The following is a 10,385-nucleotide window of genomic DNA, read 5'->3' as shown; positions in this document are numbered from 1 at the left end:
CCTGCATTTCAATCTGTGTGTATTATAAGCACGCACACACACACACACACACACACACACACACACACACTCTCTCTCTCTCTCTCTCTCTCTGACTCTGTGAGGTGATGGCTGTCACACTGCTCAACGTTTCCTCTGAGTCAGCAAAAACAGGAAGAGGAGGAGAGTGATGGAGAGGCTGAAATGAGGGAGAGGAGAGAGAGAGAGAGAGAGAGAGAGAGGAGGAGATGGAGAGCAATATTAAGAGAAAATTTAAATTTGAGGTGAGAGCTGTGTGTTTCTCCCATCCCCTCCCCCCAAAAAAAATGTCATCACTCTGAAATTGAATTAGTTTTTGAAGTTTGGTGAACAGAAATGTAGTCCAGCTTTAATGGTAGGAGGAGGAAATTGAACGTCCTGCTATGGCACGGTGCTCTAAGTGATGCGCATAGACGAGTGTTTGTACACAAGTATGTGCAGGTAACATACAGAGTGTGTGTGTGTGTGTGTGTGTGTGTGTGTGTGTGTGTGTGTGTGTGTGTGTGTGTGTGTGTGTGTGTGTGCGTGTGTGCGTGTCGAAGGGCTGAATGTAAGTGACACAATGTGTGGACAAAGGGTTAATGTCTGTGCTGTCAAAGTGTTTCATGGGACACAGATGTTTGATATTACGTGTTTGCAAGGACACAAATGTGAACATTTAAATTATGACTTTTTTCTTTCTTTAAAAGGTAAAATCTCTGGCTTGTTCCCTCACACATGCACACACTTAATTATTCATTTAAACACATTAAACTATCAAATGTGCCAAAACAGGCACATATTGATCTGATCTGACAGCCTGCAAGAAAGATTGGTCCTTTTTTTTTACTTCTTGGTTTTTGTGCAACACATTTTTGTGACACCCCTGTTGTTAAAATAAAGTATTTTAAAGTTCAAAAAAATAAAAAATACACTTGCTACAAACACATAAACGGGCTCAAATGCACGTATCGACTCTCTTTTATTGACAGTCTACTGGTCTTCGCGTGCGTGACCCTGCAACACACATACACGCGCGCGCCTTGCACATACACACATACACACACACACACACACACACACACACACACACACACACATTCTCGGTGAGTTATCAAATGTGTTTGAAGTGAGCCGCCACCGACCAGAGGGCCTGACGGCGGTGTCACATCAGCGCCAACGCGGGCTGGCATCTGTCTCAACCCCGGAGAGGAGGACGGACAGACCGCTTAATGCAGTTAAGGGCGCGTGCACGCAAAGTGGACATCGAGGGTATCGTGCAAAGCTGCCCTGCGGACGCACTCCCAAAACATATGAGAGAGAGAGAGAGAGAGAGAGAAAGAAAGAGAGAGAGAGAGAGAGAGAGAGAGAGAGAGAGAGAGAGAGAGAGAGAGAGAGAGAGAGAGAGAGAGAGAGAGAGAGAGTAGCTCATCTACCTTGTTGTTCGGCGGTGGCAGGAGGAGGCAGAGAGCAGGCCGGCTCCGTCCATCCATCACCGGCTGATGGGACGCGCAGAGGCCCGTTGACAGGCGGCCAGAGCCGGGGCAGCGGCGCAGGAGAGCAGGGCGGCTGAAGCTCTTACACAGACAAATCACAGCCGAGAGATATTACAGAATACAAATTCGCACGAGGAAAAAAAGAATTTTTTTTTTTGGAAAACGGAAAAGCGCAAATTATTATCGGAGGAATGACGATAGAATAAGTTTTTATTTGTGCCGCCTTTATTAGCCCATACTCCTAATATAAATATGAGTAACAAAAATAATAACAACAACACAGATAATATTCATAATAAAGAGTCACTCACATCTTCGTTACATTAGGATGTTTTGACACGTTCGTCACTTGTCCCTACAGCTCATGATGCAGCTTACTGTCATTAATTAAACGAATTAATGGCCTCTTTATTATTAGTAATAAATTAATAAATCATAATTTAACCCTTAATATTTATTTTTCTAAACCGTACGAATGTCTATTAAAGCAGGAGTAACTGCGACAAACATATTTTGGATTTTTTTCCTTTCACGAGTATGAAGATAATTATTTATAATACTAATTATTACTATCAATAAAAAGGCTATATTTAGGTTTTTTTTTTAAACCACATTCATAAAGCTGCAACAAAACTCCGCTGACCTAAAATAAGAAACAAAATGTGACATTCTTACATAAACCATAAACCCAGAGCTTCAATAATTCAGAGGCAGGAAGCCTTTTCGTTTGTTCGTTTCAAAATAAAACCTTCCTTTTTCCTGTGACAATGACGGCGGCGGCAGTCTGACAGATTTGGGACAGAACTTTTTATTAAACATTATGAAAACAAGATTCTCAACAACGTTCCACTTTGTAGGTTTATCACTTGTTGACACGTTAGGACACGTTCATTGAATAAATATAGAAATTATATGTACAGATATACATTAACAGCACTGTGCAGAAGTTTGCTTTCCTTTTCATCTCCTTTGTTTTATGTCTCGCAGTCTTCTTCAAAATCAAATTAGGATTTTTAGGCTGGAATTGCTTTTGTAAAAAAAAAAATAATAATAATAAAATTTGAAATAAAATCACAAATAAATTAGAACAGAGAACGTTACTGAGGGGAAACTGTTTCTGCCTTATTATTTTTTACAATAATCAGATGAGTTGCAGGATTCGTTTAGATATTTCTTCGTTCTCATGGCTCACACCAAAACACAATATCAATCTCAATTTGCTGTTTGTTTTTTTTCCTCCCCCTGTGGCATTGCGATCTAAATGCAACAACGCCAGCCTCTCATTTCCTACATGTTCCCGCCATCCAACAGGTAGCCTATACAGTCTGAGCATCGGACACTTCTGCACAATATTGCACATATATCTAGGCAGCAGAAAACACACGAACCGGGGATTTCTTGTTGACAGAATAAAGGAGTTCTACCGCGAGGCAAAAGTCTCCTCTATTCAAGCAATCAAGCGTCCTCCTATCAGACACGAGACCGTATTAATTAAGACAGCGGGCTGCAGATTAGAAAACCCGCAGGCCCTAAAACAAAACAAAAAAAACAAAACAAAAATCCTCGTCTATAAATATTCAAAGTAAAAAAACAAGAAAACAAACTAAGTCTTTTTAATAATCATCGGGTTGGTGCATAGAGTTTTAGCAGCGAATGCAGTCCTTGTCCGTCTAATAAATGAAGCTCGCGCCTCGTCAAATTTACATCCAGGTGTTTTTTGTGGGTTTTTTTTTAGAGAGTAACAGATCAAAAGGTCCTATCAGTAGAAAACGAAACGTTTGTCCAGTTTGATCTCTTCTTTAGTGCAGTATAGGCTCGCCTTTGACATTACACATGTTCAGTAGGAGGAGGGTACCATAGACGAGTTGCATGCTGTAACATACAAACATTTGTATTAAGACATGTCGAATAATCCGAGCAACTTGAAAGCAAGTTTTCTTTAAAAAGAGAGAGAGAGAGAGAAAAAAAGGTAAAATAACACAGTTAACTGTTGTTTTTTTCTCTACACGTTATGTACAGGTGGAAATAAATACAGTCTAAAATCTGGCTCAGGTAATCTCTTTTTGTCGTTTTTCTTTTCTTTTTAAAACAATAGAAAAATTGATTGAAAATAGCAGTTAAAGACGCATCCATTTTTTTTCTTCTTCTTCTTCTCGCAAATAGCAGATTGTTTGTTTTGCATGTTTGTCCGCAGTCCTTGCACCTCTCAGAGAGGGGGGAGGGGGGGGGGGGGGGGGTTGTGGGGGGGGGGGGGGGCAGTTTGTGGTTCTTGCATACCCAGGCCTTACTGATGGCAGAGCGGGGGGAGGAGGAGGAGGAGGAGAGAACCGTGGGCCATGCTTTCCATACAATGTGGAAGGATTCTGGGAGATGGCTGGAGGGTTTACCATACATGTCCTGCATGCAGGGTTGCAAATAGGGATGTGAGGGGAGGGGGGGGGACTCACTATAGACTTGCAATTATTATTGAAATGTCTCGTCTCTGCATCGCAGTACCGCCTCGCGCTCTCACACAAACAGTCTGTTGAGCTTTCTGGAGCCAAAAAAAGAGAGAGAGAGAGAGAGAGAGAGAGAGAGAGAGAGAGAGAGAGAGAGAGAGAGAGAGAGAGAGAGAGAGAGAGAGAGAGAGGCGGCGTATTGCTTTTTCTGCTTCCATTTCAGTCTTTAAACACTCTTTCCCCCACTTTTAAGACAACATCATCATCGCTCTCTGTGAATTAAGACAGTCATTAAATGTCAGATTGGTTCAATAAGACTTCTGACTAAGTTCTGCTGCACCGGAGAAACGTCTACAGACTAAGTGATCCCATGTGCCCACCTGACAGGTTGCGGTGAGCTGACAGAAGTTTATCCGAAACATCTTTAAGACTCAAAATGCGCGCAAGGATTACTTTTGCGCGCATCTATTGCGTGTTTGTTTGTTTGTGTGTGTGTGTGTGTGTGTGTGTGTGTGTGTGTGTGTGTGTGTGTGTGTGTGTGTGTGTTTTAAGTCTCTTTCAAGGGAATAACTGTAAACAAAATACAGACGCGGAGAAATATAAATTAACGTAACGAGGATGTTTATGTGGGGCTGTAAATTCAGAGTCTATATGCTACAAATCGCCAGTCTCTCTCACATGAAGAACTCGTTGTTGGCCTGTTTCCCGGACGGATCTCTCGTGTTCGCGGGTCCACCGGCAGAGTAGGTCCGGCTGGCCAGCTTCTCATACTTCTCCTTGTAAAGATCCCGCTCCTTGGCGAGGCGCACCACGTCCTGCTTCAGCTGCTCCACCTGGCTCTGCAGCGTGCACTTCTCGGTCTCCAGCATGTGCCTCTGCTGCACGCGCTTGAAGCGGCAGGACTGCGCGTAGCCCCGGTTCTTTAGGGTGCGCCTCTTCTGCTTCAGGCGGATCACCTCCTCCTTGCTGAAGCCCCGCAGCTGCCGGTTCAGCTCCCGCACCGTCATGCTGACCAGCTGGTCGTCCGAGAAGCGGTCCTCCAGGCGGGCGTGGTGGCCGTGGTGGTGGTGATGGTGGTGGTGGTGGCCCTGGTGATGGTGTGCCGTCGAGGCCGTGGACAGGTCCTCCCCGACGTACTGCTGCCCGCGGAAGCCGTCGTAGGCCTGGTGGTGGTGGTGGTGGTGGTGCGCGTTGCCGATGAGGGCCTCCACCGCGTCCTCCGGGGTCAGGTTGAGCGCCTCGGGGTTGATGTGGTGCTGGTAGCTGGGGATCCAGTACAGGTCCTCCAGCTGGGGCTTGCCCGCGTTGCCGTGATTGTTGTTGCCGCCGCCGCCGCCGCCGCTGCTGTTGTTGCTGCTGCTGCCGCTGCTGTTGACCCCGCTGGTGAGGCTCTGGTTGGGCTGCGCGCCGGGGCTCGGTGCGCAGAAGCTCGGCGAGGAAGGCACGGAGGAGCAGGGCGTGCTGATCGGGGTGGAGGACAGGGAGCCCGACGGGAGGCGGTGGCAGTAGCGGTCGGACTCCGGCGGCTCCTTCTTCACCTCGAACTTCATAAGGTCAAAGTCGTTGACGTACTCGATGGCCAGGGGGCTGTTCGGCAGCTCTGCGCTCATGGCGAGGTCGGTAGCCATGTCAGTCCATGCGACGACTCCTGCCCTCACAGCCAAACCGACGGCGGGCAGCCCTCTCCTACACAGATCGCGAGGAGGAATACCAGCCTGTGCGGTGTGTATATATAGACACGCGCACACGCCCGGTGTACAGAGCTGCTGCAGAGGGCCGGGCGGGTGGGAGGAGAAACTTATTAAGGCTGCTCGTCCCCAAGACAACTTCTATATATAGTGGCGTGAATATACGTACGCATGTAAATGAACTTGTACACCTGCCAGTTTGCCTCTGCTCTTGTTGACAACTTATCCCAGGTCAAATGCACGCTTAAATACCAGGTGCCCCCGGGGCGGCCGAAACTCGAGCCGGGTGAATTTGGAGACACCAACCTGTCTTGTCCTCGCTTCACCTCTGCAGCCCACTTGCCTCCCCGTGATTAACTGTCCTCGGCTGTGCTCGATTAAGTAACAGAAGCGACTTCGTCTCCTCCGCTCGCTGCGTTAGAAATATGTTCCGAGCATCCTTCTTCGCCTCCTGCGGTCTACAACTTGATCGCTTTAAGTCCCGGGCGCAAGCGGGCTGAAGTCACTGCAGCATGGCCCGGTTCGAAAGTTTTCTCACACGATCAGATCAGACAGCGTGCCTCTGTGTGTGTGTGTGTGTGTGTGTGTGTGTGTGTGTGTGTGTGTGTGTGTGTGTGTGTGTGTGTGTGTGACAGCCACGGGCGCAGCTCAGACGTGCGTAAAAGCAGTGCCAAAAAAGTCCCAGGAATCCCCCCCTCCGCCAAATAAATGGAATGACACGTGCATACGTTTTCAAAGTTAATATGCATCTGAGATTGTTCAGGAGTTGCAGGTAGCGCTCCTACTTTGAGGGGCAGGAGAGTCTGGTCCCCTGTTGTTGTGGTCAGTCCAGATATTTGATTCAAGCAGCGGATTACTGACAGCTTCGGTCCCCACGGTCCCGTCCCTCCTCACGGGGTCGCGCCGTTGACCTTTCGTGTTGACTGCGTGTAATATTCTGCAAGAGGTGATAAATTCCAGTTGGTTTTCCTCACTAACGGGCCCTCAAATAGTTTCTACAGGCGCTCCACGGTGCAAACCAGCAGTGTCACTGAGACGCTGCGAGGCAATCTGCTCTTATAAAGACAGCGTGGCCCGCGACCCTCCCACACAGAGGTGTGACGGGCCAATGGGAGGAGACCACTGCGGGCGCATTTGCATTCTCTCTCTACAGGAAAGCCCAACCCGGGGTGGGAAAGCCTGCACTCTGTGCAAAGCGGGCCGGCCGAGCGGAGCCGAGCGTCAGCCGAAGTGAGCTGGAGCGCGCGTGTGGGAGAGAACAGGTGCAGCAGATCCCCCCCTCTAGCGACCGAGCAGACGCTACTGCACGACGGAAGCGCGGAGTAAGACGAGAGCTCCCGGTAGTTTCTCAGAGAGAAAAAAGAAAAAGAAAATGTTTACTCGGAACAGAGAAACAGTTTTTCACCGTTTCATAACGGCGCGTCCAGTTATGTAACAAGGCTGTCAGCACGTGTTTGGGTTTCACGAGGAAGCACGGGACCCGCAGGTCGTTAATTCATGGTATGTGTCAATCAAGCAATTGAAAAAAAAGTGAATATATTTTAGACTCTTGGACCCGCAACATGAAACCCTTTTGATCTTTTTTAAAATGTGTTGTAAATGGTTTAATCATCCACTATATCCACATCCGTTACTGTGGTCCACACTACATAAAGCAGGAGGCAATACGTAGTATACTCTTATGCAATATTTAATTTATGTAAGGAAACAATTTCAGTGAATCCAGGTTGTTGTTGTTTTAGCATTATACATTTCTGGATTATGAGACCAAGCAATTAAAACAAATGCACACGTGAGACCCCTGAAAGAGGAACCACTGAGGCTAAATTAAATCATGATCAAGTTAATTGGCCCAATGACACATAAAAGGGACCATGACTCATAGGGAAACACAGGATACAGTAAATATGAATGGCTACATCATCATTATATCATGTTAAAGAGGACGTTATATTAAGGCCCATATGCACTTACGAAGCATCAAGCTCAAATGTAAAACACATCCTGCCTTACTGGCTTTATTAAAAACAGCTTATTGTATCTACTTTCCTCATTTATGTCTCAGGAAGAAATGCCTCTGACACCACAAACTACCAGATCTATCAATACCGGTCGATGTAAGGCCGCGCGCCCCCTCTGCCAAAAAAAATCAATCCGCATTTCCGCGAGGCTGCGAGGAGGCCGCGCTGTGGGCTGCGCGCGGGTTAAGTATGATTGGATAGTCCTGGCGGTGGTCCGCGGGGTTTTCATTCGCAATTAACCACAAATTGCATCCCGTCTCATCTCCGCGGATCGACGGATAATTAAGCCCCGCCGCGTGCGTCTCCATTCTGGACACATATACGTCTTTTATCTTGGAGAGGGAGAGAGAGGACGGGGGGGGCCCTTTGTGGGAGGTGCAGATTCGAGCAGGATGTTGATGGTATCAGGGGAGCATGACTTAAACCCGGACACCGCTGCACCTGACCCGTTTAGCCCCCCCCCCCGGAGCCCCATCTACCCTGATATGTGAGTGATATATCTGCGGTATTAAGGGCCTATCTGCGGGGGTAAAAAAACACACAAAAAAAACAGGTGGCAGTAAGTTTAAACTTGGTCACATGTGAACAGGAACACCTTGCGCAGCTGCTGAGCTTAACTTGCAGTCCGAAATGGCCATGAAATACGCCCCCCCACACACACACACACACACACACACACACACACCCTCAAATCTGCTGGCGAAGATGAAAAGAAGAGTATGAGATGAAGGGATGGAAATCATATCAAGGTATTTTAAGTTTAGGTGCGCTAAGTCATTAGGAGAGGGTTTTCTTTTTTTATCAAATAAGCAGGACCTGGCCGCTAAACGCCAAGCTAAGCATTCTGCATTGAAACGGCACATTTAAGAAGATCTGCTGTGGTCCATTCTTTGTCAGGGGAAGGGGAGCGTCTGCGGCCGAGGGCTTGAGACATCCATTTTTTGAAGTCAGGGTTTTCATTGTGCCTTTGCATATCGGTACTTCGCTGCAAGTGCAGTTCTTCCGATTTAAGCAAAACGGACATCAGCAAGGTGGAGGATCGACGGCGGGCTTTGAGCAAATAGGTAGCCAGCCTCCAGAACCAAAGAGACCGGCTGCAGGAGGTGGCTCGGGGTTATCTGAGGCCCGGAGGTTGTTTTTTTTTTTCTGTCGCTGCCGTTAAGTCACTAATGCCGCTGTAGAGGAATCAGCTTTAATTGTGCAGGGATGTGACACGCACGCGTGTGCATGTGCGCGGACAGCGAAGTTAACAGGGAGGCTTACTTTAGAAAGCAGGAGCTCCACCGCGTGTAGGAGGCCTCGCTCGCATAGAAAGAGCGTTTGTTCATCCGGGCGATGAAAGGGGGGGGGGGGGTTTCGGGTCTCAAAGGAAGCAGGAAATGTGACAACACGGAATGAGCGGAAAAGGAGGGAAATTAGAATCTAATACGCAACGTGGTTCGACCGCCGTCTTGTTTTTGGTGACGCCGCTGTACTCACCAAAGGTCGGGGAACACGGTGACATCCGCAAAGTCTGTAGTCTGAGGCCTTACAAAGGCTGGGCGAAGCAAACGGGGTCATGTTTCCACCATCGAACGCAGACCGTTTAGTTCTGACTGTCGGGAAAAAGTTGCAACACGGCGAGCAGCTCGTAGGCGACGGGTCGCTGAGACCGGGAGAAGACAAAAAAAAGGGTTCAAGAGGGGTCAGTGTCTCCATTCTAAAACATTTGACCATGTCTTCAGATCCATTCATTGGACAATAGCAGGCTGGAAGGAGTGATAATCGGGGGAGGTTTTGGGGAGAAATCATGGCGGGTTGGTGCCGTTCCGGGCCGACGTGGGTTAACCCGGCCGTGGAATTAGGTGACGGAACTCCTCACAGTGTGCCGGAGATGAAGAGAACGAATGGAAGCGCCAGTGAATCCACACTTGTTATGACTTCATCTCCCGACGGACGGGCCGGCGGGTTGACGGTTCACCTTGTTCAACTCATCGTTGCCATCAATCACAAGGTGCGTCGGCGTCCTGAAAGCGGAGTCAGACGGGCTGTGAGCAGGAAGGTCCGTTACCCGAGACCAACTTCACTGTCAAAAAAAAACAGTGCGAGCACATTTTCTTTTGAGGCACAATCCGGCTTGTGTTTCTTGTGCTCTTAAAGGTTTTCTACCACAGACGTTGAGGCCGGTGCCACGAAATTCCTCAGACGAGGTTGTTGGGGGGGGGAACAGAACCAGGCGCTCAGTCTCTCCACAGAACACTTGAAGAGGGACTTCGATGCACACGGCTTTTGAATTGATGGGATGTTTGCATGTGTTGTTAGGTTATCCCATCGGAGGACAACGTTGTCAGAACCAATGGGAACGGCGGCCAACGTGCCGAAAATAAAATGCGCCGAAAGTTGTACTAAAATGGAATTATACTTCAAAAGGAAGCAAAGCTCAAAAATTGGAAGCCTCGTAGAAAGAGAAGAAAAACTTTTAACATGTGTACACCACACACACACACACACACACACACACACACACACACACACACGCACACACACGCACACACACGCACACACACACACACGCACACACACACACACACACACGCACACACACACACACACACACACCCGTTCATATCAAGTCTCTAACACAGACACACACTCACACAGACTCACACGATGAGAATCACAGTTGACCTTTCTCTTTCGTCTCTCCGAGTCCACGTGGACAGATGATTTCTCTCCCTCCGTCTTCTCTCCGTCTCGTGCGCTTTT

The 10,385-nt window shown here is 48.0% G+C and overlaps 1 protein-coding gene across 1 annotated transcript; it reads right to left on the bottom strand.

Moving 5' to 3' along the window:
• Positions 1-3,996: 3,996 nt before the first annotated feature.
• mafaa (MAF bZIP transcription factor Aa) lies at positions 3,997-5,559 on the bottom strand. Its single transcript, XM_068718210.1, has one exon. The coding sequence runs from the start codon at positions 5,557-5,559 to the stop codon at positions 4,606-4,608; it is 954 nt and encodes a 317-aa protein (XP_068574311.1). The 3' UTR covers positions 3,997-4,605.
• Between the last annotated feature and the right edge of the window lie 4,826 nt (positions 5,560-10,385).

The sequence above is a fragment of the Cebidichthys violaceus genome, unplaced genomic scaffold, assembly GCF_023349555.1.
Source record: "Cebidichthys violaceus isolate CVI_PGR_0920_01 unplaced genomic scaffold, fCebVio1.0.p SCAF_227, whole genome shotgun sequence".
In the NCBI taxonomy this organism is placed as follows: Eukaryota; Metazoa; Chordata; class Actinopteri; order Perciformes; family Stichaeidae; genus Cebidichthys; species Cebidichthys violaceus.
The sequence above is the reverse complement of the archived record's forward strand: the minus strand, read 5'-3'. Positions and strand labels throughout refer to the sequence as shown.